Source organism: Panthera leo, chromosome E2 (assembly GCF_018350215.1).
Source record: "Panthera leo isolate Ple1 chromosome E2, P.leo_Ple1_pat1.1, whole genome shotgun sequence".
NCBI lineage: Eukaryota > Metazoa > Chordata > Mammalia > Carnivora > Felidae > Panthera > Panthera leo.
In genome coordinates, this window is record NC_056693.1 from 12181930 (window position 1) to 12208245 (window position 26316).

The following is a 26316-nucleotide window of genomic DNA, read 5'->3' on the forward strand; positions in this document are numbered from 1 at the left end:
TGGGTGGTGCCGGGAATGCTGTCATAATATCGGGTCCCCTGTTATTTAGAAGCTCCTGAGAGGCTGGCATCGGGGGCGTGGGGTCGGAGCCCCGGCTGCAGCTCCACTGGCCCTTCACCGATCTCTGCTGTGGGGCCGTCCCGGGATTCCTGGACTCTTCCCAGACCCTTGATTAGGAAGGAGAGTTATCTTCGGCTGAATCCCGGGGAAAGTTCTTTGTGGCTTATCGCAGAGAAACAGTCCTGCGCACGGCTTCGCAGAGTGCCTGCGGTGTACTGAGTCCTTAAGTGTTGTGAACGTGTAATAGCTGCGTGTTGTTCATTTAAGATGCAGCAGGATTTCTTAGTCTGCGGTTTCAGTCATTGCCTTCATGCATATGGGAGAGGAAACTTTGTTGAGCTTAATAACATGCTCAAGTAATTACACCTATTAAAATGGTGTCATTGGGGGGAAATCATGGCAGTTTTTCATTAGCAGCAGAACAGATTATCTGTGGGCAACCGGTCGGAATTAGACTTTCCTAGGGGCTCCTGGGTGGCTCAGTCGGTTGAGCCTGCGACTTGGGCTCGGTCGTGATCTCACCGTTGCTGAGTTCGAGCCCCGAGTCAGGCTCCGTGCTGGCAGCCCAGAGCCTGCAGCCTGCTTCGGATTCTCTGTGTGTGCCTCTCTCAAAAATAAATTAAACATTAAAAAAGAATAATAATTATTAGACTTTCCTAGGGTATCGGTGACTCGCCACCTGGAGCCTTCATCTCTGAATGAGTGGGTTTCTGAAAAGATTTATTTTCTAGAAAGCACATTTGCAAGGGAAGTTTCGGGAAGCATGAAAGCATCTGCCTGTCTGACACCTTAGGGAATAGGGAATACCTGCATTATTATTATGCCCACTTACAGGTGACTGGATTGAGGCACAGAAAGATTAATAATTTGCTCAAGGTTTACACTGGTAGTGAGTAGAAAGTAGTAAGTGGAAATGGCAGAGCTCGAACCCATGCACCTTGGCCCCGTTAAATTATACTGCCTGCCTGCTTCTCATTTTCTCTGAGACCCAGGCTCAGGAATACTCTGGAAGCTACCAGAAGCACTTAGGTGAGCGACTGTTCCTGAGCTCAGGCAGCTGTCTGGGGGAGCCCAGAGGAAGCTGGAATCCAGCCCCTGGTCTACAGGGGCACCTCTTGGGGTTCCCACAAGTGCCATGTGGACTGACGGCTCTCTCACGACGGCTTTCCCATCCACAGCTTTGCCTTCCCAGAACTCTGCCCTTCCCCAAAAGGAAAAGGAGAAAAAAATGACCAAATTCCAGGTAAGTTGGTTTTGCCTTTCTGTTCCTTAAAATGACCTCTCGTTTCACATTAATTAATTAATTAATTAATTAATGCGTTTCTCGCATTAACCCCCTACTTGGGAAGGGTGGAAGCATTTACCCTCCTACTTGGCAAGAACCCCAGGCACTTGAATAATTGTTGTGTACCAGCCTCTTGTTTTTTGTTTATTGCCAAATAACAGCGTGAAAATTGATTTTTAAAAAACAAACAAAAAAAAAAACTTGCACGTTCTAAACATGTTTACAAATGAACAGTATTAATCGTGCCGTATTCTTTCCCATTTGTGTTTACGTGTTTAGACTTGTAATCACAGTTTAGCATTTTGGATTTTTAAAATTTTATTTCTTTTAATGTGTATTTTGTTATCTTGAGAGAGAAAGAGAAAGAGTGTGAGTGAGTGGGAGAGGGGCAGAGAGAGAGAGAAGGAGAGAGAACCCCAAGCAGGGTCTGAGCTGTCAGTGCAGAGCCCGACGCAGGGCTCAGTCCCACGAACAGTGAGATAATAACCTGAGCTGAGATCAAGAGTCTCAACCCACTGAGCCACCCAGGTGCCCCCCATTTTGGATTTTTAAAATGCAACTTGATAATTACCTACAGTGTAAAAGGTCACATTATTTTCTGTCATTGACCTGCTGTTTTACCCCATTCTCCATATAAAACCCACATGGGGGGCGCCTGGGTGGCTCAGTCGGTTAAGCGTCCGACTTCAGCTCAGGTCACGATCTCACGGCCCGTGAGTTCGAGCCCCGCGTCGGGCTCTGGGCTGGTGGCTCAGAGCCTGGAGCCTGCTTCCGATTACGTGTCTCCCTCTCTCTCTGCCCCTCCCCCGTTCATGCTCTGTCTCTCTCTGTCTCAAAAATAAACAAACGTTAAAAAAAAAAATTAAAACTAAAAATAAAACCCACATGGATTTTACCGTTTTAGAGATGTTTACAGTAACAATTTGCTTACATATAACCTTTCACCCCATACAAAAATTCTGAGAAGTCAGTCTTTTTTTTTTTTCTCTTGAAAGTTCTAGGGGCTCGATTGTTTTCTCACATGTGGTGCCTCATTCTTTGTGATAAGAATGTCTACAGTATTGCCTGGAGCAGCAGGGTCTGCCAGAGACTGAACTCAGAAAATAATTCTAGTTTTCAAACAGCAAGAGCTAGATTCTGAGAGCGCCTGGCTGGCTCAGGGTAGAGCGTGTGACTCTTGATCTTGGGGTTGTGAGTTCAAGCCCCACGTTGAGTGTACAGGTTACTTAAAAATGAATAAGTAAATAAATTTAAATACTTCTTAAAAGCTAGATTCCTTTTTTTTAATTCGAAGTTAAATCATGTGTGTATTATATAGTTAAATATTTGTTTTATTCGTTGATGCGTTAGTATGTTTTGAAGAAGCACATTTAAAAAAAAAATTTTTTTTTTAATGTTTATTTTTTGAGAGAGAGAGAGAGTTTGAGCAGGGAGGGGCAGAGAGAGAGGGAGACACAGAATCTGAAGCAGGCTCCAGGCTCCCAGCTGTCAGCACAGAGCCCGATGTGGGGCTCGAACCCACAAGCTGTGAGATAATGACCTGAGCCGAAGTCAGACGCTTAACTGACCGAGCCACCCAGGCGCCCCAGCACATACTTATTTTTAAAAATCTTGAGCACTAGGGATTTGCCAGGCATTTACTCTGTGGGACAGCTGTGTGAGGATATACCTGGTCTTCTCTGCATTTTCACATGAAGAAACAGGTTTGTGAACCTTCAGATACCTCCTGAAATCCACTCGGTTCCCAGCTGACCCTAAAGTTCCCATTGCCTAAGTCGGGAGTTTCAGGTGTCCGATTAGGGTAAATGGAAAGACCCAGAAGAAAAGAGACTTCTCTGTTCGGGGACCTCGGGCCAGGCTAGATGTGTGCTGGCAGATCTGGTGGATGGGGGTCTCCAAACATAACATTGTTGCCACCTGATTCCTTTTCTTAGTGCCTGTCTCTTCTGTGTCAGACATGTCAAGTCGTTGTTTAGTACACAGGTGCTCAGAACTCCAGCTAGAGTTTTTATTTCCATGCAGAAAAAGTTATGACACAAATAGGAAACAGGAGTTGGGGGAGGGTGGTGGCTAAGAATTTATACATGCTAGAAAAAAGGCTTGATATTCTCAGTAGGAATTTTACTGATGCATAAGATACTCCGGTAGGATTATGAACAAAGGAAATGAACAGGTAATATGTGAAAAAAAATGGAAAGATGATCTTTTATTATTATTTGAGAGTAGTTGCCACACTGTGTCGAAAAGACTACGTTCTGGTTGTTTCGTTTTGAAGATTTTATTTTTAAGTAATCTCTACACCATACGGGGGGCTCAGACTCACAGCCCTGAGATCAAAAGTCCCAAAGCTCCACCAACGGAGGCAGCCAGGTGCCCCCCAGTTTGGGCCAGAGTGTAGAGAGTCCAGAATACTTGTAATCTTTTACAGGAAGAGTTAATGGGGGAAAATTGCCATTATGTTAACAAAATCAGGGTGCATATTTTTCAAGAGTGCAAATGCCACTTCCTGGAACTTATCCTAGGGAAGTAACAGGACAGTTGGCTGAGATCTGTATGAAAACTGTATAAAGGGCACGATGCTACCTGTATACAAGGTGTTTTTCTCCTTCTTCCCTCTCCTTCCCCTCCCCTGCACGGCCCTAGCGTGTTTGGTAAGACTGTGGAAGGGGAAGAGGAGAAACTATGAGAAGAGTTGCCCGGTTCCCTCAGAATCGGGAACGGCTTCCCCCAGACCTCCACCTTCTCCGTGCTGCCCCGCTCCCAGTGGCCACGGGGTGCGAGCTCGAGGTTACGTGTGCTTGGTGTTGTAGGAGGCGGTGACGTTCAAGGACGTGGCTGTGGTCTTCACGGAGGAGGAGCTGGGGCTGCTGGACCCCACCCAGAGGAAGCTGTACCGAGAAGTGATGCTGGAGAACTTCCGGAACCTGGTCTCTGTGGGTGAGCGCGAGACCTTTCTGTCACTCATCCCCTCGAGCAGGGTTTCTTCACCTTGGCACTGTTGGCATCGGGGGCAGATATTTCTTTGTTGTGAGGGCCGTCCTGTGCCTACTGGGATGTTGAGTGACATCCCTGGCCTCCGCCCACTAGTTTAAGGCTTCAGGGCTCCTCAGAGACCAGGGTTTCCCAGTCCCTTTAGAACACGGAGACGAGATGTTTCTAGTCTTTGTTCCGAGGCAGACATCGTCTCGTGTAAATGAACTATAAATGAACAGTTAAGCTTGTCTTCGCCTGGCTCCATATTTCAGGCATCTTTTTTAAACTTGTAGATCATGAGCCACTGGTGGGTCAGGACGTTCGTAAATGGCATCGACTGTCTTCTAATCTAGAATACTTACAGGACAGAGCTCCTTAGCGGGGGTTCACCTTGACGCGTTAAGTTCAGCTGTTTCCATTGAGGGGTGTCAGACGGGGAAGGATGTGAGGAAAACAGACGGTGGTTAGAAACCGTTTGTTTGGTCATTTATTTCAGTAATTTGTGTGGTAAGAATAGATTTCTAATGATGCCAAGCGTACCGCTCACCATGGGTCGTGACGGAAAAGTGTTTGGTAACCACTGCTGCGGGGCGGGGCAGAGCCTCACATTATGGGATGGGAACCCACGGTTTTCAGTACTCGCGCCCTTCGTGTTTTCACTCGCGTCTTCTCTTTCCACAGGGCATTCATCCTCCAAACCAGATGTGATATCCCAGTTGGAGAGAGAGGAAAAGCTCTGCACGAAGGAGATCCACACTCAAAGAGGTAGGCGCGGCTCGCGTCCTGGCAGGGGACGGTCCCGTCGATCTGCCTGCGTCCTGGCTGATCTTCGTGCAGCAGCCAGAGAGGCCCCTTGAAAACCTCAGTCCCGCTGCGTCACACCTGCTTCAGTCCCTCCCCGGGCTTCTCCTTTTACAGAATAAAACCCAGCGTGTTCCAGGGGCCTGGAAGGTCCTGTGGCATGGGCTCCTTCCCCCAGCCTCACCATTCATTCTACGTTTTTCTCCCGTCACGTCCCCCTCCCTCTGTCTGCCAGCCTCACGGCACTCAGGTGCCTCTGCATTAGGACCTTTCCCGTTCTCTCCTCCGGCCGGAACGCTGCCAGCCCGTACACGTCTGACCGCTCTTGCTTTCTCACTCGCTCCTGTCGATCCAAAGACCTTCTACCCAAGGCCTTATCCGACCACCACTTAAAATGCCATCTCCCGCCACTCGCCGTGTCCCTGACTTGCCTTCATTTGCGTGTAACCACCAGACTTATTAGCATCTGGGATTTTTACATTGTGGTAAAATACACATAATACCCTTTATTTCAACCATCTTTAAGTGGGCCTTAGGTACATCCACACTGTCGCACAACCCTCCGTGCTGTCCCTCTCCAGAACGTTTCCATCATCCCACACTGGAACCCTGCGCCGTAAACAGCGCCCCCTGTTCTTCTCTTACCCCACTTCCTGGCGACCACTGTTCTCCTTTCCGTCTCTTTGGATTTGACTATTTCACGTACCTCATGGAAGTGGAGTCATGCGACATTTGCCATTTGCACCCGGTTTATTTCACTTAGCATAACGTCTTCAAGGTTGATTGTGTCGTAACGCATGTCAGAATTTCCTTCTTTTTTATGGCTGAGTAATGTCGCGTCGTGTGCACCTATCGCATTTTCGTCATCCGTTGATGGACATTTGGGTTTGTACCGTTTGGTTATGGTGAAAAATGCTGCTGTGAACATGGGTGTACAAATATCTGTTCAAGTCCTTGCTTTCCATTTTTTGTGTGTATACCCAGAACAGAAGTGTTGGATCGTGTTAGCAATTCTATTTTTTTTTCCTTGGGAGAGGAAGGGAGGGGGAGAGAGAGAGAGAGAGAGAGACTGCAAGCAAGTTGGGGAGGGCAGAGCGACAGAGAGGGGGAGAGAGAGAATCTTAAGCAGGTTCCTTGCCCAGCACGGAGCCCCAGGGAGGCTCTATCTCACGACCATGAGATCATGACCTGTGCTGAATCGAGAGTCCGATGCTTACCCGACTAAGCCACCCAGGTGCCCCTGGTAATTCGGTTTTTAATTTTTGAGGAAGTGCCATACCGTTTTTCACAATAGCTGCACTGTTTTATGTTCCCACCAGCAATACACAAGGGTTCCAGTTTTCTTCATCCTCACCAACACTTGTGTTCTGTGGGTTGGTTTTTTTTTTCCCCTTAATAGCCACCCTAATGGGTGCAAAGCGGTACCTCGTTTTGATTTGCGGTTCTCTGATAACTAGTGATATTGATCATCTTTTCATGTGCTTAGTAGCCATTTGTGTTTCTTCTTTGGAGAAATATCTGTGCAAGTCTTTTGTCCATTTTTGAGTCCGAGTGTTTGTTTTCCTTTGAGTTTTAGGAGTTCTCTGTGTTCTGAATACCAATCCTGTTTCAGATAATGTGATTTGCAAGTATTTTCTCATTTGGCGTGTGGCCTTTTTACTCTATTGACAGTGTCTTCTGATGCACAAGAGTTTTTAATTTCCATGAAATTTTCAAATTTGTCTGTGTGTTTTCTTCCCTGTGCCTTTGGTGTCCTAGCCAAGAAATCATTGTCAAATCCAGTGTCACAAAGCTTTTGGCGTATTCTTTCTCCTAGGAGTTTTACAGTTTTTGCTCCTATGTTCTGATTTTTGATGCATTTTGAGGTAATTTGTGAATATGGTATAAGGAAAGATCTGACTTCATGCTTTTGCGTGTAAATAGCCAATATTTCCAGCACCATTTATTGAAAAGACTGTCCTTTTCCCATTCAGTGGTCTTGGCACCCTTGTCAAAAACCACTTGGCTGTGTATGCAATGGTTCATTTTGGGGCCTTGTAGACTATTCCCTCGGTCTGTATGTCTTTATGCCAGTACCACACTTTTTTGACTACAGCAGCTTTATAGTAAGTTTTGAAATCAGGAAGTGACTACCTCCAACTTTTTTTGTTTTTTAAAGGTTGTTTTGGCCACTGGGGGTCCCTTGAGATTCCATGTGAATTTAGGATGGGTTTTTCTGTTTCTGTACTCTTGGGATTTTGATAGAGATTGCATTGAACCTGTAGGTCCTTTGACCACGTAGCACTGATATCTTAACTGTAGTAAACCTTCCAATTCAGGAACGTGGACTGTCATTCCATTTTTTTAATGTTTTTAATTTATCAATGTTTTGTACTTTTCAGTGTACATGTCTTTCACCTCCTTGGTTCAGTTAATTCCCAAGTTTTATTCTTTTTGGTGCTATTGTATATGGATTTTTTTTTTTTTTAATTTACATCCAGGTTAGTTAGCATAGGATTTCAGGAGTAGAATCCAGGCATTCATCCCCTGCATATAACACCCAGTGTTCATCCCAACAAGTGTCCTTCTTAATGCCCCTTGCCCATTTAGCCCATCCTCCCACCCACAGCCCCTCCAGCAACCCTCCGTTTGTTCTCCACATTTATGAGTCTCTTCTGTTTTGTCCCCCTCCCTGTTTTTATATTATTTTTGTTTCCCTTATGTTCATCTGTTTTGTCTCTTAAAGCCCTCATAGGAGTGAAGTCATATGATTTTTGTCTTTCTCTGACTAATTTCACTTAGCATAATACCCTCTAGTTCGATCCATGTAGTTGCACATGGCAAAATTTCATTCTTTTTGATTGTTAAGTAATACTTCATATATACATATGGTATGTATGCATATATATATTATATTATATTATATTATATTATATTATATTATATTATATTATATATATTATATATATTATATATACATACACACATATATACACATACCACATCTTCTTTATCCGTTCATCCATCGATGGACATTTGGGCTCTTTCCATACTTTGACTATTGTCGATAGTGCTGCTAGAAACATTGGGGTGCGTGTTTCCCTTTGAAACAGCACACCTGTATCCCTTGGATAAATACCTAGTAGTGCAGTTGCTGGGTCATAGGGTCGTTGTAGTTTTAATCTTTTGAGGAACCTCCATCCTGTTTTCCAGAGTGGCTGCACCAGCTTGCATTCCCACCAGCAGTGCAAAAGAGATCCTCTTTCTCCGCATCCTCACCAACATCTGTTGTTGCCTGAGTTGTTAATGTGAGCCATTCTGACGGGTGTGAGGTGGTATCTCATTGTGGCTTTGATTTGTTTTTCTCGATTTCCTTTGCTGATTGTTCGCTCTTTGTATGTAGAAATGCAACTGGTTTTTGTGTGTGGCTTTGTGTCCTGCTGAATTCATTTATTTTAACAATTCTTATGTGGAATCTTTCAGGCTTTCTACATATAAGATCATATTATCTATGAACATAAATGATTTTACATCTTTCTTCCCAATTTCCATCACGCACCCCACCCCCAATTCTCACGACCATAAATCTGATCTCTGTTTCTGTAAATTTGATATTTTTAGATTCCACACATAAATGAGATCATAGGGTATTTGTCTTTCTGTGTCTGACTTATTCCACTTAGCATAACGCCCGCAGAGTCCATCCATGTTGTTACACATTTTCTTCTTTTTTATGGCTGAATCATATTCCTGCGTGTGTGTGTGTGTGTGTCTGAGTGACATTTCATTATCTGTTCATTAGTTACGAACACTTGGATGATTTCCATGTCTCAGCTATTGTAAATGATGCAGGGAACGTGGGGGTGTAAATATCTCTTTCGAACCGTGATTTTGTTTCCTTTGGAAATATATCCAGAAGTGGAATTGTTGGATCTCTTTTTTGATGCAAGTATTTACAGATAAAAATTTTCTTCTTTGCAATGCTTTCGCTGCTTCCCCTAAGTTTTGGTACCCTGGATTTTCATTTTCATTTGTCTCCAGATATTTTCTAATTTTATTTGTGATTGTTTTTCTTTGATTCATTGGTCATTGATAAGTATGTTTTGAGTTCCACATATTCGTCAATTTTCCAAGATTCCTGCTTTTGATTTCTAGCTTCAGTCCAGTGTGATTAGAAAAATTTGTTGTATGATTTCATTCAATCTTTTAAAAAAAATTTGTTAAAGACTTGTTTTATGGCTTCACATATGGTCTGCCCTGGAGAACGACTTGAGGAAAATGTATATTATGCTGTTGTTGGGTGGCATTTCCTGTGTACGTTAGGTCCAGTTGGCTTGTAGCGTTAAGTTCTCTATTTCCTTGATCTTTTGTCTAGTTCAATCCATTACTGAAAGCAGGATATTGAATGTTCCTTCTGTTACTATCAATAGCTATTTATCCCTTCAATTCGTCTATATTTGCCTCATGTATTTGGTATTCTGATGTTTAGTATATATCCATTTGTAATTTTTATATCTTCTTGGCGCATTGACTCTTTTATCAGTACAGATTGTTTCTTGTAAGTTTTTGACTTAAAACTCTTTTTTGTCTGACATCAGTTATAGCTATCCAGCTCTCTTTTGCATGGGATATCTTTCTATCCTGTCACCTTCTGTTTTTCTTCTTCTTTTTTAATGTTTATTCATTATTGAGAGAGAGAGGGTGTGAGTGGGGGAAAGGCATGGTTGGGGGAGCAGAGGATCCATAGCGGGCTCTGCGCTGACAGCAGCAAGCCCGATGCGAGGCTCAAAGTCATGAACTTTGGACACTCAGCCGACCAAGCCACCCAGGCACCCCTGTCATGTCACTTTCAAGCTATGTGTGGTCTTAGATATAAAGTCTCTTGTAGACAGCTTATAGCTGGATCATGTTTTGTTTTGTTTTCTTTTCTTTAAACCATTCCTCCAATTTATGCCTTTTGATTGGGGAGTTTAATCCATTTACATTTAAAGTAATTATTGATAGGGAAGGACTTTTGCCATTTTGTTTTTTGTTTTTATATTTGTTTCAGGTATATCATAAAGCTTTTTTGGCCCTCTTTTCCTTCATTATTACATTTTGTGTGTGTGTTTAGTTGACCTTTTTTTTTCTTTTTTTGTAGGGACACATCTCAATTCTATAATTCTGATACCAGTTCTAATAAGTGGAGGTTATTGCCATACTAAGCAATTAGTCAAGATTTCAGCTGCGTGTCGTACATTTCAACTCAATTCTGACACCATCTGTCTGGATACAGTGTCAGATCCTACAGGTTAAGGGCTCAGTTCTATAAGATCCCCACCCCTCACCCTTCACCCCCTTTCAGAGGCCAGTGATAAGGCCAGATTGTTAACTGTGCTTCAGAGGTTCCCTCAACCCCAACCTTGGGTTCAATTAATTTGCTTTAGTGGCTCACAGAACTCAGAGATACCGTTTACTCACTAGATTATCAGTTTATTACAAGGGGATATAACTAAACAGCCACATGGAGGGGACACGTAGGGCAAAATATGTGGGGAGGGGTGTGGAACTTCCAGGCACTCTCTGGGCTCACCACTCTCCCTGCATCTCCACATGTCCACCTACCTGAAAGTTCCCCAAACCCCCTCCTTTTGGGTTTTTATGGAGGCCTCATTAGTTAGGCATGACCGATTAGGTCATTGGCTGTTAGTGATTGGTTCAGCTTTCTGGCCCTCTCCCTTCCCCCAGAGGTCAGGAGGTGGGACTACAAATTCCAACCCTGTAATCAAGGCTGGCTTTCATGGCAACCAGCCTCCCATCCTTAGAGGATTTCCAAAAGTCACCTCATTAACCTAAACTCAGATGTGGTTGAAAGAGGTTTGTTAGGAAGTATAGGACACCCATCTCACCTTTATGGAAATGGAAGGATTTCAGGAGCTTAGGAAAAGAGACCAAATATTATAACAAAGATGCTCCCATTGTTCTTTTCTCTTAGGAAATTCCAAGGATTTGGGGATCTGCGGGCCAGGAACTGAAGACCAAAATATGTATTTATTATAAATCACAATATCACATTTTATAGCATTCAGTGGATAGGTTTTATATGTATCTTTAATTTTTCAGAAGTGTTTTATTTTTTTGACACTATATATTTCATTTCTCAGTTGTTTGCTTCTGTCTCCTAGGAATACAGTTAATTTTTGACATCAACCTTGTAGCCTGCAGTCTTCCCATATTGGTATATTCTAGAGGCATTATTGCACATTCCTAAAGATTTTCTATGTAGAAGATCATGATGTACAAATGTATATTCTTTCTTCTTTCCAATCTGAATGCCTTTGGTTTTTTTTTTGTTTTCTTGCTTGCCTCAAGGCAGGTGAACAGCGTCAGTCTTTTCAGCACTGATAATGGCGTCGTCAGCTGTAGGTTTTCTTTTTCGGTTGAGTTCCCTTCTGAGTTTCAGAATTTTTATCATGAATGGGTAATAGTATACGCATATACATCTTTCGTAAAATACTGAGGTGATCATTACATTTTCTCTTGTATGTTGTAAATACGATAAAATGCATTGGCGATTTCACATGTTAAAACAATCTTGCGTTCCTTCTATTAAAACCCAAAATTCGGCTGACTAAATTTTAAAGATCTTACTGGCTTTTTCAGTGATTCCTGAATCAGGCAGCATTCATGAGAGCAGATAGAAAAACTCCCTCAGGAGCTATATAAAGTAAAAGACTTACAGGCAGAACGGAACATGGACAAGGAAGTTCTGTGAGGCACAAAAGCAGGTTGGTCATTTGCAAGGTTACTTTCCCTTTAGGGGATGGCAGGCTACCTAACTAGAGCAGATCAGGGGATTCCCGATTGGTTTAAGATTGCATTTCTGGGTGAGCCAAAAATTATACTAAGTCTTGGTTTGGGGGCATGAGGCTTAGCATATGCAACTCCATTCGGGGCCTGTCGTCTTGTCTTTAACGCTGGGATTAACCCCACCTATTCATGATGTACTACTATTCTTTTTATTATGTTTGTAGAAACAAACAAGATTTGTTCTTTATTAAGGATATTTGTACTTTTGTTAGGGGGGATTTTGATTCGTAACGTTCTTGGGACTTGATATCTTTGTCTGGTTTTGATGTTGAGGTAATACTGGCCTTACACAAGTAACATTCAGGTATACCTTCCTCTTCTGTTTTCTGGAAGGGTTCGTGTAGGACTGGTATTACTCCTTTCCTGAGTGCCAAGTGGAATCCACTGGTGAAGTCGTCTGGTCTTACTGTGAGAATGTTTTTATGAATTAAATTCCTGAACTCTTTAGATTTTTTGCTTTTCTTGCTACAGATTTGGTTATTTGTATGTTTCAGGGAATTAGTACATCTTATCTAAATTGTTGAATATATCCCCTTATTTTAATGCCTCTAAGATCTGTAGTAATACCCTATCTTTCATGACTGATACTGAGTTTTCCCTATTGTTTGTTTCTATTTATTTGATTTTTACTCTTCTTTCCTGCTCTTTTCACGGCTTCTTGAGATGGAACCTCCGGTGTTTGATTTTAGACCTTTCTTATTTCCTAATGTAAACGTTTAAAGCTATAAAAGTATCTCTGAGTGCTATTTAACTGCACGCCAGAAATGGTGATATAATGTTCCTTCATCATTATCTCAAAGTGTTTTCTAATTTCCCATGCAATCTCCTGTTTGACGTGTGGCTTGCTCAGAGTGTATTTAATTTTCGTATGATTAGGACTTTTCTGGATGTCTTCACTGTTGTTTCAATCTAGTCTTTCTATCGACATCTAGTTGGCATACGGTGATACGTTCGTTTCAGGAGTGCAGCATAGAGAGTAGACAACCGTATGCACTGTCTGCCATCTGTCACCATACAGCACTGTTACGACCCCATTGCCGTACCTTTCATCCCTGTAAGTCACCCATTCCGAAGCGGGACCCTCTGCTTCCCACTCGCCTTCACCTGTCTTGCCCATCCCTCACGCCCCTCCAGCGACCACTAGTTCCCTGTATTTGTGGGCCTGCTTCCATTTTGTTCGCATGTTCTGACTGTTAGATTCCACCTGTAAGTGAAATCAAGTTATTTCTCGGACTTAGTTCACTCAGCATAACACCTCCTAGGTCTATCCATGTTGTTGCAAATGGCAAGATCTCACTCTTTTTTATGACTGCTATTCCGTCGTGTGTATGTATGTCCGTGTGTGTGTATGGACACACACACACCCCACATCTTCTTCATCCTGTTGATGGACACTTGGGCTGCTTCCATGTCTTGCCTGTTGTAAATGATGCTGCGATAAATATAGGGGTGCGTGTATCTTTTTGAATTGGTGTTTTGTTTTCTTTTGGTAAATATCCAGTAGTGGAATTACTAGATTGTATGGTAATTCTATTTTTTTTTTTTTAATTTTTTTAAATGTTGATTTATTTTTGAGAGAGAGAGACAGAGCAACAGCAGGGGAGGGGCAGAGAGAGAGAGAGAGGGAGACACAGAATCTGAAGCGGGCTCCAGGCTCCGAACTGGCAGCACAGAGCCCGACACGGGGCTGGACCCCATGAACCGCGAGATCATGACCCAAGCAGAAACTGGATGCTTAACCGACTGAGCCACCCAGGCGCTCCATATGGTAATTCTATTTTTGATTTTTTGAGGAACCCTCATATGGTTTTCCACAGTGGCTGCACCAATTTACATTCCTACCAGCAGTAGGCAGTGGTTCCTTTTTCTCCACGTCCTCATCAATGCTTATTATTCATCTTTTTGATACTAGCCATTCTGACAGATAGGATGTGATATCTCAATCTGGTTTTAATTGGCATTTTCCTGATGGTAAGTGATGTTGGGTGTCTTTTCATGTCTCTTGGCCATTTATATGTCTTCTTTGGAAAAATGTCTATTCAGGTCTTTTGCCGGCTTTTGAATTGGGTTGTTTTTTTGGTGTTAAGTTATATGTAAGTTGTTTATACGTTTTGGATATTAATCTCTTCTCAGATATATCATTTGCAAATGTCTTTTTTTATTAAGGAGGTTGCCTTTTTATTTCACTGATGGTTTCCTTGGGTGTGCAAAAGCTTTTTATTTTAGTGTAACTCCAGTAGTTTATTTGTGCTTCTGTTTTCTTTGCCTGAAGAGATAGATGTAGAAAAATGTTTCTAAGGCCAGTGTCGAAGAGATTGCTACCTGTGCTCTCTTCTAGGATTTTTAGGATTTCGGATCTCACACTTAGGTCTTTAATCCATTTTGACTTTATTTTTGTGTGTAATATAAGAAAGTGGTCCAGTTTTCCCAGCACTAGTTATTAAAGGGACTGTCTTGGCGCATCTGGGTGGCTCAGTCAGTTAAGTGTCCGACTCTTGATTTTGGCTCAGGTCATGATCTCACAGTCCTGAGTTCTCTCTCTCTCTGCCCTTCCCCTTCTTGCACGTGCACACAAGATCTCTCTCTCAAAGTAAATAGACTTTAAATAAAAGAAAGACTGTCTTTCCCCCGTTGTATATTTTTGCCTCCTTTGTCAAAGATTAATTAACCATATAAGCAGGGGTTTCTTTCTGGGCTCTCTCTTCTGTTCCATTGATCTCTGTGTCTTTGTGCCACTACCATACTATTTTGATTACTATAGCTTTGTAGTGTATCTTGAAACGTGGGATTGTGATACCTCCAGCTTTATTGTTACTGCCTTTGAATTTAATTCCACTCTGGTCAGAGAACATACTCTTTAGTGTTCCAGTCTTTTGAAACTTTTTTCATAACCCCTGGACACGGTTATTTTGATGGATTTTGCATGTGTATTTGGAGAAAAAAAATGTGTGTTCTATAGTTGGGTGCAGTGATGATCTATAAGTTTCATTTTAGTTAAAATGGTTAATTTTAAGGGTTCAGAGTTTGTATTGTTTCACTGATTTTTTTTTTTTTTATGGTCAAATTGTTTCACCAGCTAAGAGAAGTGTGTTAAAATCTCTAACTCTGTAGTTTTGTCCATCTCTCAGTTTCTGTTTTTGCTTCTTGTGTTTTGTAGCCTTTGTTAGATACATATGCGTTTGTAATTTTTACACCATTTTGCCATATTGACCCTTTTATTATGGCTCTCTCTGTCTTTAATAGTGTTCTGTTTTTGTTTCCAGTTTGTATTCAAATTCCAGTTAATTAGCATCAAGTGTAATATTCATTTCAGCTGTAGAATTTAGTGGATCCTCATTTACATGCAACACATGCAACACCCAGTGCTGATCACAAGTGCCCTCCTTCATACCCATTACCCATCTGAGGCATCCCTTTGCCCACCTCCCCTGCAGCAACCCTCAGTTTGCCCTCTAGAGGTGAGAGTCTCTTACGGTTTGCTTCCCTCTCTTTTTTTTTCCTTCCCCTTTGCTCATCTATTGTGCTTCTTAAAATTCCACATGTGAAGGAAGTCATACAGTAGTTGTCTTTTTCTGATTTATTTCACTTAGTATCATACACTCTACCTCCATCCGCATCTATTTCGTAGAGTCTCTTTTTATCTGATACTAGTTTAGCCACTCAATCTTTCTTGGGCTTTGCATGATATATTTGTATGTCTTTTATTTTTTTTAACGATGCATATTTAGAATAGGTCTCTTGTTGACAGTGTATAGTTGGATCTTTTCTTTTTACATGATCTGCCAACATCTGCCTTCCGATTTTTGGGTAGTACATTTACACACAGTGTAGTTATTAATACGGGTGTGTTTACATTCATCATCGTGCCTTTGGGTCTTCTCTCTTTGCTCATCTGTCGTTTTCTGTAATATTTTGGGCAGATTAAATATTTTTTGGTGTTTTGCTGTAATGCCTCTCATGACTTCTGGCTGTTGCTTTTTTAGTCCAGGCCCTGGGGTCTTTGCTACGTCTGCATAGTCGAGAGATCGGCCAAAGATGTGGGTAGGGTTTATAGTCCTAGTTAGGGACGGACGCTCTGTGGCTCCCTTAATCCCCTAATCCCTTTAGGGGATTTTTCTCCCCTAAATTTCCAGTGGTGTTTCTGACCTTGAGTTGTGACCTTTGACACTTCAAACCGTGTTTGGGTTAAGTAATAGCACTGAGTCAGCAGAGACTCAAACTCACAAATTTTACCCTGTGCCATTAATGGTGAGATTTGGGATTTGGGAAAAACTTAGATTAATCTTACTTCTGTGGCTTTCTGGCTTCCAGGATTTCCATCCTAAATTTCCTGTTCCCCAGCCCTGAACAGTTTTGGCTTTTTCTTGCCAGATCTGGAAGGGGGATTAACTTGGGAAGCACTCTGATACAAAAGAAATCTTTAAAAGTTGTGCACACTTCTCATGCCCACTTGTAATCTCTCCCTCTCTCCCCTTCTTCATGTCCCACACCCGTCCCCAAGCAACTACTGATCTTTCTGTCACTCTACAGGACTTTTTTTTAATTGAAAAAAAATTTTTAATGCTTAATTTTGAGAGACAGAGAGACAGACACAGAGTGCAAGCAGGGGAGGGCCAAAGAGAGAGGGAGGCACAGAATCTGAAGCAGGCTCCAGGCTCTGAGCTGTCAGCACAGAGCCCGACGCGGGGCTCGAACTGACGAACCGTGAGATTGTGATCTGAGCCAAAGTCAGACCCTTAACCAACTGAGCCACCCAGGGGCCCCTAAAACATTTTTTAAATCATATGGTGTTTTTTCTTTCCCTTGGCTGTCTTATTTTACTCAGTATAGGTTGAGATTCACCCGTGTTGTTGCATCTATCCATAGTTCATTCCTTTTTATTGCTAAGTAGTATTCCAGTGTGAATATACTACCATTTGTTTATTCATTCACCTGCTGATGGGTTTGTCCAGCTTTGGGCTATTACGAGTGAAGATGCTGAATATTCTTATATATGTGTGTGTGTATTGGCATACACCTTCATTTTTCTTAGGCAAGAATAACACATGGAATGGTTGCATCTTGTGGTTGGCATATATGTGTTACTTTTTATTTGTTTTTTTCCACTGGCATGTATTTAAGTCTATAAATACATTTTTATTTTTATTTTCATTTTTTTAATTTTTTTTTTACATTTTATTTATTTTTGAGAAACAGAGTGAGACAAAGCGTGAGTGGGGGAGGAGCAGAGAGGGAAGGAGACACAGAATCTGAAGCAGGCTCTGAGCAAGCGGTCAGCACAGAGCCTGATGCGGGGCTCGGACCCACAAACTGTGAGATCATGACCCGAGCCGAAGTCGGACGCTCAACCGACTGAGCCACCCAGGCGCCCCTATAAATACATTTTTAAAATAGGTTTTATTTTTCACCTAACTTTTGGGTTCACAGCAAAAGTGAGCAGAAGATACAGAGAGTTCCTCTAGACTACACCCACGTGCAGGCACACACACAGCCTTCCCCTGTCAACATTTGATACTAGAGTGGAACTTTTGTTGCAGTCGATGAACCTACCGTTCATCACGGTAGGTTCACCGGGATAAGGTTCCCCGGGATACATCATCATCGCCCAGTGTCTATACTTCAGAGTTTGCTCTTGCTGTTGTACATTGTAGGAGTTTGTACAAATTTATAGTGGTATGTATCTACCATTACGGTATGATCCAGAACAGATTGCCTTAAAATTCTCCGTGCTCTGTTAATTCCCCCTCCCCTCTAAACACTGTCGACTAGCGATCCTTTTGTCTCCATAGGTTTGCCTTTCCCAGGATGTCAGCTGGAATTGTAGAGCTTTCAGCTGTTTCAGATTCACTTCTTTCACTTAGCAATGTGCATTTAAAGTTCCCTCAGGACTTGATAGCCCTGTTCCTTTTAGCGCTGGACGATAGTCCATTGTCTGGACGTACCACAGTTTATTCATCCATTCGGCTTGATGGCTTCCAAGTTTTGACAATTACGAATAAAGCTGCCGCAGACATCTGTGTGATGATTTTTGCGTGGACATACGTCTTCCACTCACCTGGTAAGTACCAAGGTGCACTTGTGGTTTTGTAAGAAACTGCCAGACTATCTTCCAAAGTGGCCACACCATTTTGCGTTTTCAGCAGCAGTGAATTGAGGCTTCCGGTTACATACTCACCAGCAGCGGTGTCGACCTTTGGGATTTGGGCCATCCTAATAGGGGGAGTCATATCTCATTTTGATCTGCAGTTCACTAAGGGCATGTGATGTTGAACACCTTTTTCGGAGGCCTGTTTGCTCTTAGTGTATTTTCTTCGCTGATGTGTCTGTTCAGGGCTTTTGTCCATATTTTAAACACATTGTTTTCTTATCGTTGGCTTTGACGAGTTCCTTTGCCACATCTATTTTTTACAAATATCTTCTCCCTGACTCCCCTTATTCTCTTGACGCGGCTTGCTCAGAGCAGAAACTTCATTTAGGAGTTTGCTACTTTTGCGTTTACATTAAGGTCTGTGCTTTGAGTTCATGTCTGCAAAAAGCTTAAACTCTCCATATGGATTTTTTTTTTTTTTTCCGCACGTGAATGTCCGGTGGTTCTAGCACCGACTGCCTTTGCTTCATTGTATTGCCTTTACCCCGTTGTCAAAGATCAGCTGATTATATTCGCTTGAGCCCTATTTCTCACGTCTTTGTTCCACTCCATTGGTCCATTTCTTCTGTCGCCAATTCTACACCACCTTGAATACTGCAGCTCTACGGAATAGGTCTAGGTGTTGCCTAACGCGTCTTCCAACCTTGTAATTCTCCTTCAATACTGTGTTGGCTCTTCTGGGTCTTTTGCCTTTCCGTGGAAACTTTTAAATCCATTTGTCGATATCCACCAGATGTCTCGCCGGGATTTTGATCGGGATTGTGAAGGACTGACATCTCGACAATCTCGGGGCTTTTTATCCCTGAACATAGACTCTTAGGGGGTGCTAATGTAAATGATAATGCTATCGTAATTTCCAATTCCACTTGTCCATTGCTTGTGTATAAGGGAGCAATATACTTTTCTGTATCAATTTTGTGTTCTGCATCCTTGCTATAATTGTTTATTAGTTCCAGGAGGTTTTTTGATTGATTCTTTGGGGGGTTTGTACATCGACAATCACATCATTCTCCAACAACGTTTTATTTCTTCCTTTGCAATCTGTACCCATTTGCGTTAGCTGGGACTTACAGTACAGTGTTGAAAAGGAGTGCTAAGACATTCCTGATTTTAGCGGGAAGGTTTTATGTGTCTCACAAAGATACTAGTTAGATGTCCTTTCTCCAGTTGAGGAATTTCTTCTATATTCCTGGTTTGCTTGAGAGTTTTTATTATAAACAAGTATTGGGTTTTATCAAATGTTTTTTCTCTGTATCTTTTGATAGTCTTATGTGATTTTTCTGTAGTTTTTTCATGTAATGGATTAATTTTCCAGGGTTGAACCTTTCTTACATGCCTAGTATGCTTGACCAGAGCATCTAATTCTTTTTATGCATTGTTGCATTTGACTTGCTAATATTTTTGGAGGATCTTTGGCGTTGATGAAATATATCAGTCTGTAGTTTTCCTGTAATATCTTTGTCTGATTTTGGTATTAAGGTAACGATGGCCTCATAGAATGAGTGAGGAAATATTCTCATTGCTTTTGTCCTCTGAAAGCTATTGTAAAGAAGTAATATAATGCCTTTCTTAAACGTTTGGTAGAATTCACAAGTGAACATATCTGGGCCTGGTGCTGTTTCAAAAGATTAATGATTCAGCTTCTTTAATAGATACAGGCCTAGGGCCCCTGGGTGGCTCAGTCAGTTAAGTGTCCGACTCTTGGTTTGGGCTCAGGTCGTGATCTCAGTTGGTGAGATTGAGCCCTGCATCAGGCTCTGTGCTGGCAGTGCGGAGCCTGGTTGGGATTCTCTCTCTGTCCCTCCCCTGTTCGTGCACGCTCTCGGACTCTCTTTCTCTCAAAAAAAGTAAACTTTAAAAAAATACAGATGTAGGCCTATTCAGATTGTTTCTTCTTGTATGAGTTTTAGCAGATTGTGTCTTTCAAAGAATTGTTCCATTTCATCTAGATTATTAAATTTGTGGTCCTGGAGTTATTCATGGTATCCATTTGTTATTCCTTTCGTGTCCATAGTATCTGTATTGATGTCTCCTTTTTCTTTCCATTTTATGGCACTATAATTGACATATAGCACTGTAAAATTTTATTTTATTTTTTTTAACGTTTATTTATTTTTGAGACAGAGAGACACAGAGCATGAACAGGGGAGGGGCAGAGAGATAGGGAGACACAGAATCTGAAACAGGCTCCAGGCTCTGAGCTGTCAGCACAGAGCCCGACGCGGGGCTCGAACTCACGGACCGCGAGATTGTGACCCGAGCCGAAGTCGGCCGCTTAACCGACTGAGCCACCCAGGCGCCCCAAGCACCGTAAAATTTTAAGGTGTACATCATAATGACTTGACTTAATATTACAAAATGATTACCATAGTAAGTGTCGTTAAAATCCATTACCTGTTAGAGGTTTTTTAAAAATGGGTTTTTTCCCTTGTGATGAAAACTTTTAGGGTTTATGCTTTTAGCAACCTTCAGATAGGTCACATAAGCAGTGTTAACAATATTCACCATTCCAGTACTTATTTACCTTATAATTGGAACTTTGAGCCTTCTGGTCCCTTTCATCCAGTCCCTCCATCCCTGGTAACCACAAATTCGATCTCTTCCTCTGAGTTGTTTTTACATCTACCTATAAGAGAGATCATACGGTATTTGTCTTTGCCTGACATATTTCACTTAGCATAATGCCCTTGAGGTCCATCTGTGTTGTCATAATGGCAAGATTTCATTCTTTTTTATGGCTGAATAATATCCTCCCCCCCTTATACACGACCCGGTTTCTTTATGCATTCATCCATCGATGGACCCTTGTTTCCACGTATTCGCTGTTGTAAATGCTGCTGCAGTGACCATGGTGCAGATCTCTCCGACAGGCTGATTTTGTTTTCTTCAGATATATGCCCAGAACTGGAATTGCGAGGTCTGTGGTAGTTCTGTTTTAGATGTTTTGAGGGCCCTCCTTACTGTTTTCTGCACTGGCTGCACCAGTTTACAATCCCAACAACAGTGCACAAGGATTCCCTTTCCTCCACATCCTCACCAGCACTTATCTCTCGTCTTTTTGATGCCAGGAATTCTAACGGGCATGAGGTCATATCTCCTTGTGGTTTTGGTTTGCATTTCACTAGTGATGAGCGATACTGGACATCTTTTCACGTATAGGTTTCTCCTGCTCTCTGAACGTAGAGGGTTCCTATGAAGTCTTCTGTGAGCCAAAATGGCTTAAAGAAGCAATTACCAGGACACCTGGGTGGCTCGGTGGGTTGGGCATCCGACTCTTGATTTTGACTCAGGTTATGATGTCACAGTTGTGAGATCAAGCCCCGCATCCGGCTCTGTACTGAGCGTGGAGCCTGCTTAAGATCCTTTTTCTCCCTCTCCCTTTGCCCCTCCCCCTGCTCACATGCTCCCTCCCTCTCTCTCTCTCTCAAAAAAAAAAAAAAAAAAAAAAAAAAAAGCAGTTACCAGTCATTTATATGGAACATTTTTGACTGTTTTGACTGTTCCCAGACCCAGAAATGACCTCTCTCTTAGGCTTTCTGCTACCTAGGACACATCTTTCTCGTGGGTGCACAGATGAAGCACGGGTGCTCCCAGCCACGGTTAAGGCTATAGTGGCTTCAGCACTGAGATGCTGCCTTTAGTTCCGGAGCTTAGCCGTTGGCCCCTTGGGGCATGCGCTGCCTCTGTCACGGCTCACCGCAAAACGAAAGCTAAATGCTATTTTCACTTTTCACCTTTTCTCATAAAAGTGAAAACGCTCTTCGGATTTCTTGTGGTTTAGCAAATGCCAGGACTCATGTACGTTCTTTGTAAAAGTTAAACGGTGTAACACGCGCTTTCAAAAAGCGGGTGGTGCCTTGGGGCGCCTGGGTGGCTCAGTCGATTGAGCGTCCGCCTTCGGCTCAGGTCACGATCCCGCAGTCCGTGAGTTCGAGCCCCGCGTCGGGCTCTGTGCTGACAGCTCGGAGCCTGGAGCCTGCTTCAGAGTCTGTTTCCCTCTGCACCCCCCACCTGTGCACGCATGCTGTCTGTCTCTCTCTCAAAAATAAATAAAAGACCTGAGAAGACCTTAAGCCCTCACTCTGGGCTGATCCCAAATTTCCTTCCCTTTTAAGTGTGTGGGTTTTTTTCCACTGGATATTCTATTGTTTGCTGTAGACCTTTGTTTTTTAGCTAGTCTCTAGTGTTTTTTTTTTAATAAAAATGTTTCCTTTGCGGAACAAGGGCTTGGAGCTTCTTAGTTCACCACCTTGCTGATGTCAGTCTCTCTGTCCCTGATTCTTTATTCTCTTTATCCCTTCAGGAGGCAGGAATCAAAACGAGAAGGAGACTCTTCACGAAGCAGGAGTAAGGTGCCTTTCATTGGGAGAGTTTTCATGTTGGCAAATCAAGAGACATATCGTGAGCAAATTAACCAAAGATCAAGACTCCAAGATAAATCTTCAAGGAAAGAGTTCTGAGTTCCCTGAACAGTGTGATGCCCCCTGTCGAGTGGGAGCAGGAATATGTATTCAGGCTTCCGTGGAAGACAGCTGTATAATGAACCTTATAGAGGATCATTCCAGTATTCTTGAAAATCAAGAATTTCTGGCCGGGAGAGTTCAGAATTCTTGGAGTAAAATCTATCTCAGCGAAACACAGAATTACCAGAGAAGTTGCAAGCAGACTCCGATGAAAAACCAATTATGTATATTTGCTCCGTACGTTAACCTCTTTAGTTGCGTGTCGCACCACCACGATGGCGATAAACCTCACAGCGAAGACTGTGGTAAAGACCTCTTAAGGGTGTCCCCGCTGGTCCAGCAGACCTACCGCTGTCGTCAGTGTGAGAAAGCATTCAACGATGGCGCCAGTCTTGAACTTCATCAGCGGGTACACTCGAGAAAGAAGTCCTCCGAGTACGGCGCACACGAGAAGGACGCCCGCTATAGCTCAGCTCTGCCCGTTCCACAAAGTGTTTACACGGGGAAGAAACGCTATTGGTGTCACGAGTGTGGGAAGGGTTTCAGCCAGAGCTCAAACCTGCAGACTCATCAGAGAGTGCACACAGGGGAGAAGCCCTATTCGTGCCTTGAGTGCGGCAAGAGCTTTAACCAGACCTCCCATCTTTACGCCCATTTGCCTATTCACACAGGAGAGAAGCCCTACAGATGTGAAAGTTGTGGGAAGGGCTTCAGTCGTAGCACAGATCTTAACATTCACTGCAGAGTCCACACCGGAGAGAAACCTTACAAATGTGAGGTGTGCGGGAAGGGCTTCACCCAGAGATCACATCTTCAGGCCCACGAGAGAATCCACACCGGAGAGAAACCGTATAAGTGTGGAGACTGCGGTAAACGCTTTAGTTGCAGCTCAAATCTCCATACCCACCAGAGAGTCCACACGGAAGAGAAACCGTATAAGTGTGATGAGTGTGGAAAGTGCTTCAGCTTGAGCTTTAACCTTCACAGCCATCAGCGGGTCCACACGGGAGAGAAGCCATATAAGTGCGAAGAGTGTGGGAAGGGTTTTAGTTCAGCCTCAAGTTTCCAGAGCCATCAAAGGGTTCACACGGGGGAGAAACCGTTTCGCTGCAACGTGTGTGGTAAAGGCTTCAGTCAGAGTTCCTATTTTCAAGCCCATCAGAGAGTCCACACTGGAGAAAAACCATACAAATGTGAGGTGTGTGGGAAGCGCTTCAATTGGAGCTTGAATCTTCACAATCATCAGAGGGTCCACACAGGGGAGAAACCTTATAAATGCGAAGAGTGTGGAAAGGGCTTCAGTCAGGCCTCCAATCTTCAAGCCCATCAGAGTGTCCACACTGGGGAGAAACCGTTCAAGTGTGACGCGTGCCAGAAGCGATTCAGTCAGGCCTCCCATCTTCAAGCCCATCAGAGAGTCCACACGGGAGAGAAGCCATATAAGTGCGATACATGTGGCAAGGCCTTCAGCCAGAGGTCAAATCTTCAAGTCCACCAGATCATTCACACTGGAGAGAAACCGTTTAAATGTGAGGAGTGTGGGAAAGAATTCAGTTGGAGTGCTGGGCTCAGTGCTCATCAGAGGGTCCACACAGGAGAGAAACCTTATACGTGTCAGCAGTGTGGTAAAGGCTTCAGTCAGGCCTCCCATTTTCACACGCATCAGAGGGTCCACACTGGAGAAAGGCCATACATATGTGATGTGTGTTGTAAAGGCTTCAGCCAGAGATCACATCTTGTGTACCATCAGAGAGTCCACACTGGAGCAAATCTGTAGAAGTGTGAGGTGTGGGGGGTGGCCTTCGGTTAGAGTTCACATCTTCATCTCCATTGGAAAATCGACGCTCGTAATTGTAGAAAGTTCCTTCAGAACTCAGAAGCCTCCGGGAATCTTCACATGCAAGCCGCTCTGTGAAGCGCTCTCTTTTAAGGACAGCTGGGTGCCGAATTCTTTGCGGATCGGATCTCACAGACGAGAGAAAACCTTTTCCGTAAACACGGCCAGTGTTTGTGCCGGCATTCTGAATGTCCCAATTTTTCGAGATGCAACAGAAAAGAACTTCAAAATTCACCCCAGTCTACCCAGGAAAGAGGCCTTATAAGTGAAGATTAGGGGCAGGACTTTTAACAAAAGTATAGTGATGGACAAGTAAAATTAATGTCGGTGGCAGTGTAACCTCCATGTAGGGAGGGAGGTTTTTCACTACTTTATCTCTACTGTGTAGAAAAGTGCGCTCGGCTCGTAAGAGATGCCCAGCAATTACCGGACAAAGTGGAGAAAATCTGTCATTAGGACAGATACAGTAAAACCTTGGTTTTATGTGTGCCATACGTGAGCATAATTCATTCCAGAAACATGCTTAATCCAAAGCAGTTGAATACCTAAGCCAATTTCGTCATAAGAAATAACTCGGATGATTTGTTCCACAACCCAAAAATATTCGGATGAAAAGGATTACAATACTGTAATAGAACACAAAATCATAAAATATAAGGAAAAATAAATTAACCTGCACTTACCTTTGAAAACCTTAGTGGCTGGTGTGAGGGAGACAAGAGAAAGGAGGGTGACTGTGTAGGATGACCGTCACAGTCACTAACGGAATCACTGCCATCTGTTGGTTCAATGGACTCTTCTTCTGCACAGGGCCCTTGTATGTGGTCGCACGGATGTTGGCTACAGTACAGTATTAATAAACTCTTGTCATATACTGTATTTAATGTAACTGGCAAGAAGGCAGCAGAGGAAAGGGTCTCTAGCTGTAGGCAGCCTGACCTAGAATGAAGCAAAGCCTTCTTAAGCTTACTCTTGTATGGAAAAGCAAGGGGCTGTCCATAGGTGCTTTGAAGTGATAAAAATACACTAGTGCCTGTTGTGGGTACCTTCCAACATTCTGAAAAATCACTGATTTCCGCCGAACACCACAGCCTGAGACTGAGCATCTGAGCCTGGGAATCCTTCGGTGAGAGAGCGAGAACCATTGGCTCACTTGTGATCACGTGACATTGGGCATCACATACGACTTGTATTGCAAGACATCCCTCATCTGTCAAGTGAAAACGTATTAGAAATGTTTGCCCGTCTTGTGGAACATTCGCAGAACAACATACTCGCAGTCCAAGGTTTTACTGTATTTGAAAATTCTACTCCCCTACCCTGAATTCATAATAACATACTTCAAAGGAATCCTGCAAGTAGCCTTAATGAGATTAATTTCAGGAGATACTCAAGTACAGAAAATTACATAATACTGCCATCCACAATAATGCAAACTGGGATGGCACTGGTGAATGGCCCCCATCCCCAGTCTGGCCCTGGTTCTTTGTAGTGTGTCAGCCCTGTTGTACAGTGTAATATTTAATGTTATTTGTATTTTATAGACTGAAAAATACTGTTTTTAAGCAATCTAATAACATGATACAATTTATATGCTTGGGAATTTTGGACCCTAATCCATTAAGGTAGATTTCACTGTTAACTCTTTAAAAGTGTTGAATAGTTACTAATGACAAAAAGTTTTTTAGTAAACTTGAATTGTTAATAATCGGTTTCTTCTCCTTTTTCCATTTAGGCTTAGGTTGCCTTCTCTGTGCATAAGTCCCCCACACAGACCTCTGTAGGCAGGGGCTTTAGCAGATTTCAAGTACGTTAATTTTGTCACACCCCGCCCCCCACCAAAGGGAGTGTGGAGCAAGAAACCTGTTGAATTTTATTGAGATTTCATTAAATGTAACAATTTAGATGGATTACCATTTGC

General features: G+C 42.9%; 1 protein-coding gene across 1 annotated transcript; it reads left to right on the top strand.

Annotated features, from left to right (window-relative positions):
- The first annotated feature begins 1109 nt into the window (after positions 1-1109).
- On the top strand, positions 1110-25048 carry ZNF235 (zinc finger protein 235). The gene is made up of 4 exons (XM_042918685.1): positions 1110-1303; positions 4156-4282; positions 5000-5083; positions 22399-25048. Exons 1-4 carry the CDS (start codon positions 1196-1198, stop codon positions 24333-24335), a joined length of 2256 nt encoding a protein of 751 aa, XP_042774619.1. The 5' UTR covers positions 1110-1195; the 3' UTR covers positions 24336-25048.
- Positions 25049-26316: the final 1268 nt, after the last annotated feature.

Coding starts and splice junctions, on each gene's coding strand:
- ZNF235 (XM_042918685.1), top strand. CDS start 1,196: ATGTGGACTGACGGCTCTCTCACGACGGCTTTCCCATCCACAGCTTTG. Junction 1,304..4,155: donor AAAAAATGACCAAATTCCAG/GTAAGTTGGTTT, acceptor TTGGTGTTGTAG/GAGGCGGTGACGTTCAAGGA. Junction 5,084..22,398: donor GGAGATCCACACTCAAAGAG/GTAGGCGCGGCT, acceptor TTATCCCTTCAG/GAGGCAGGAATCAAAACGAG.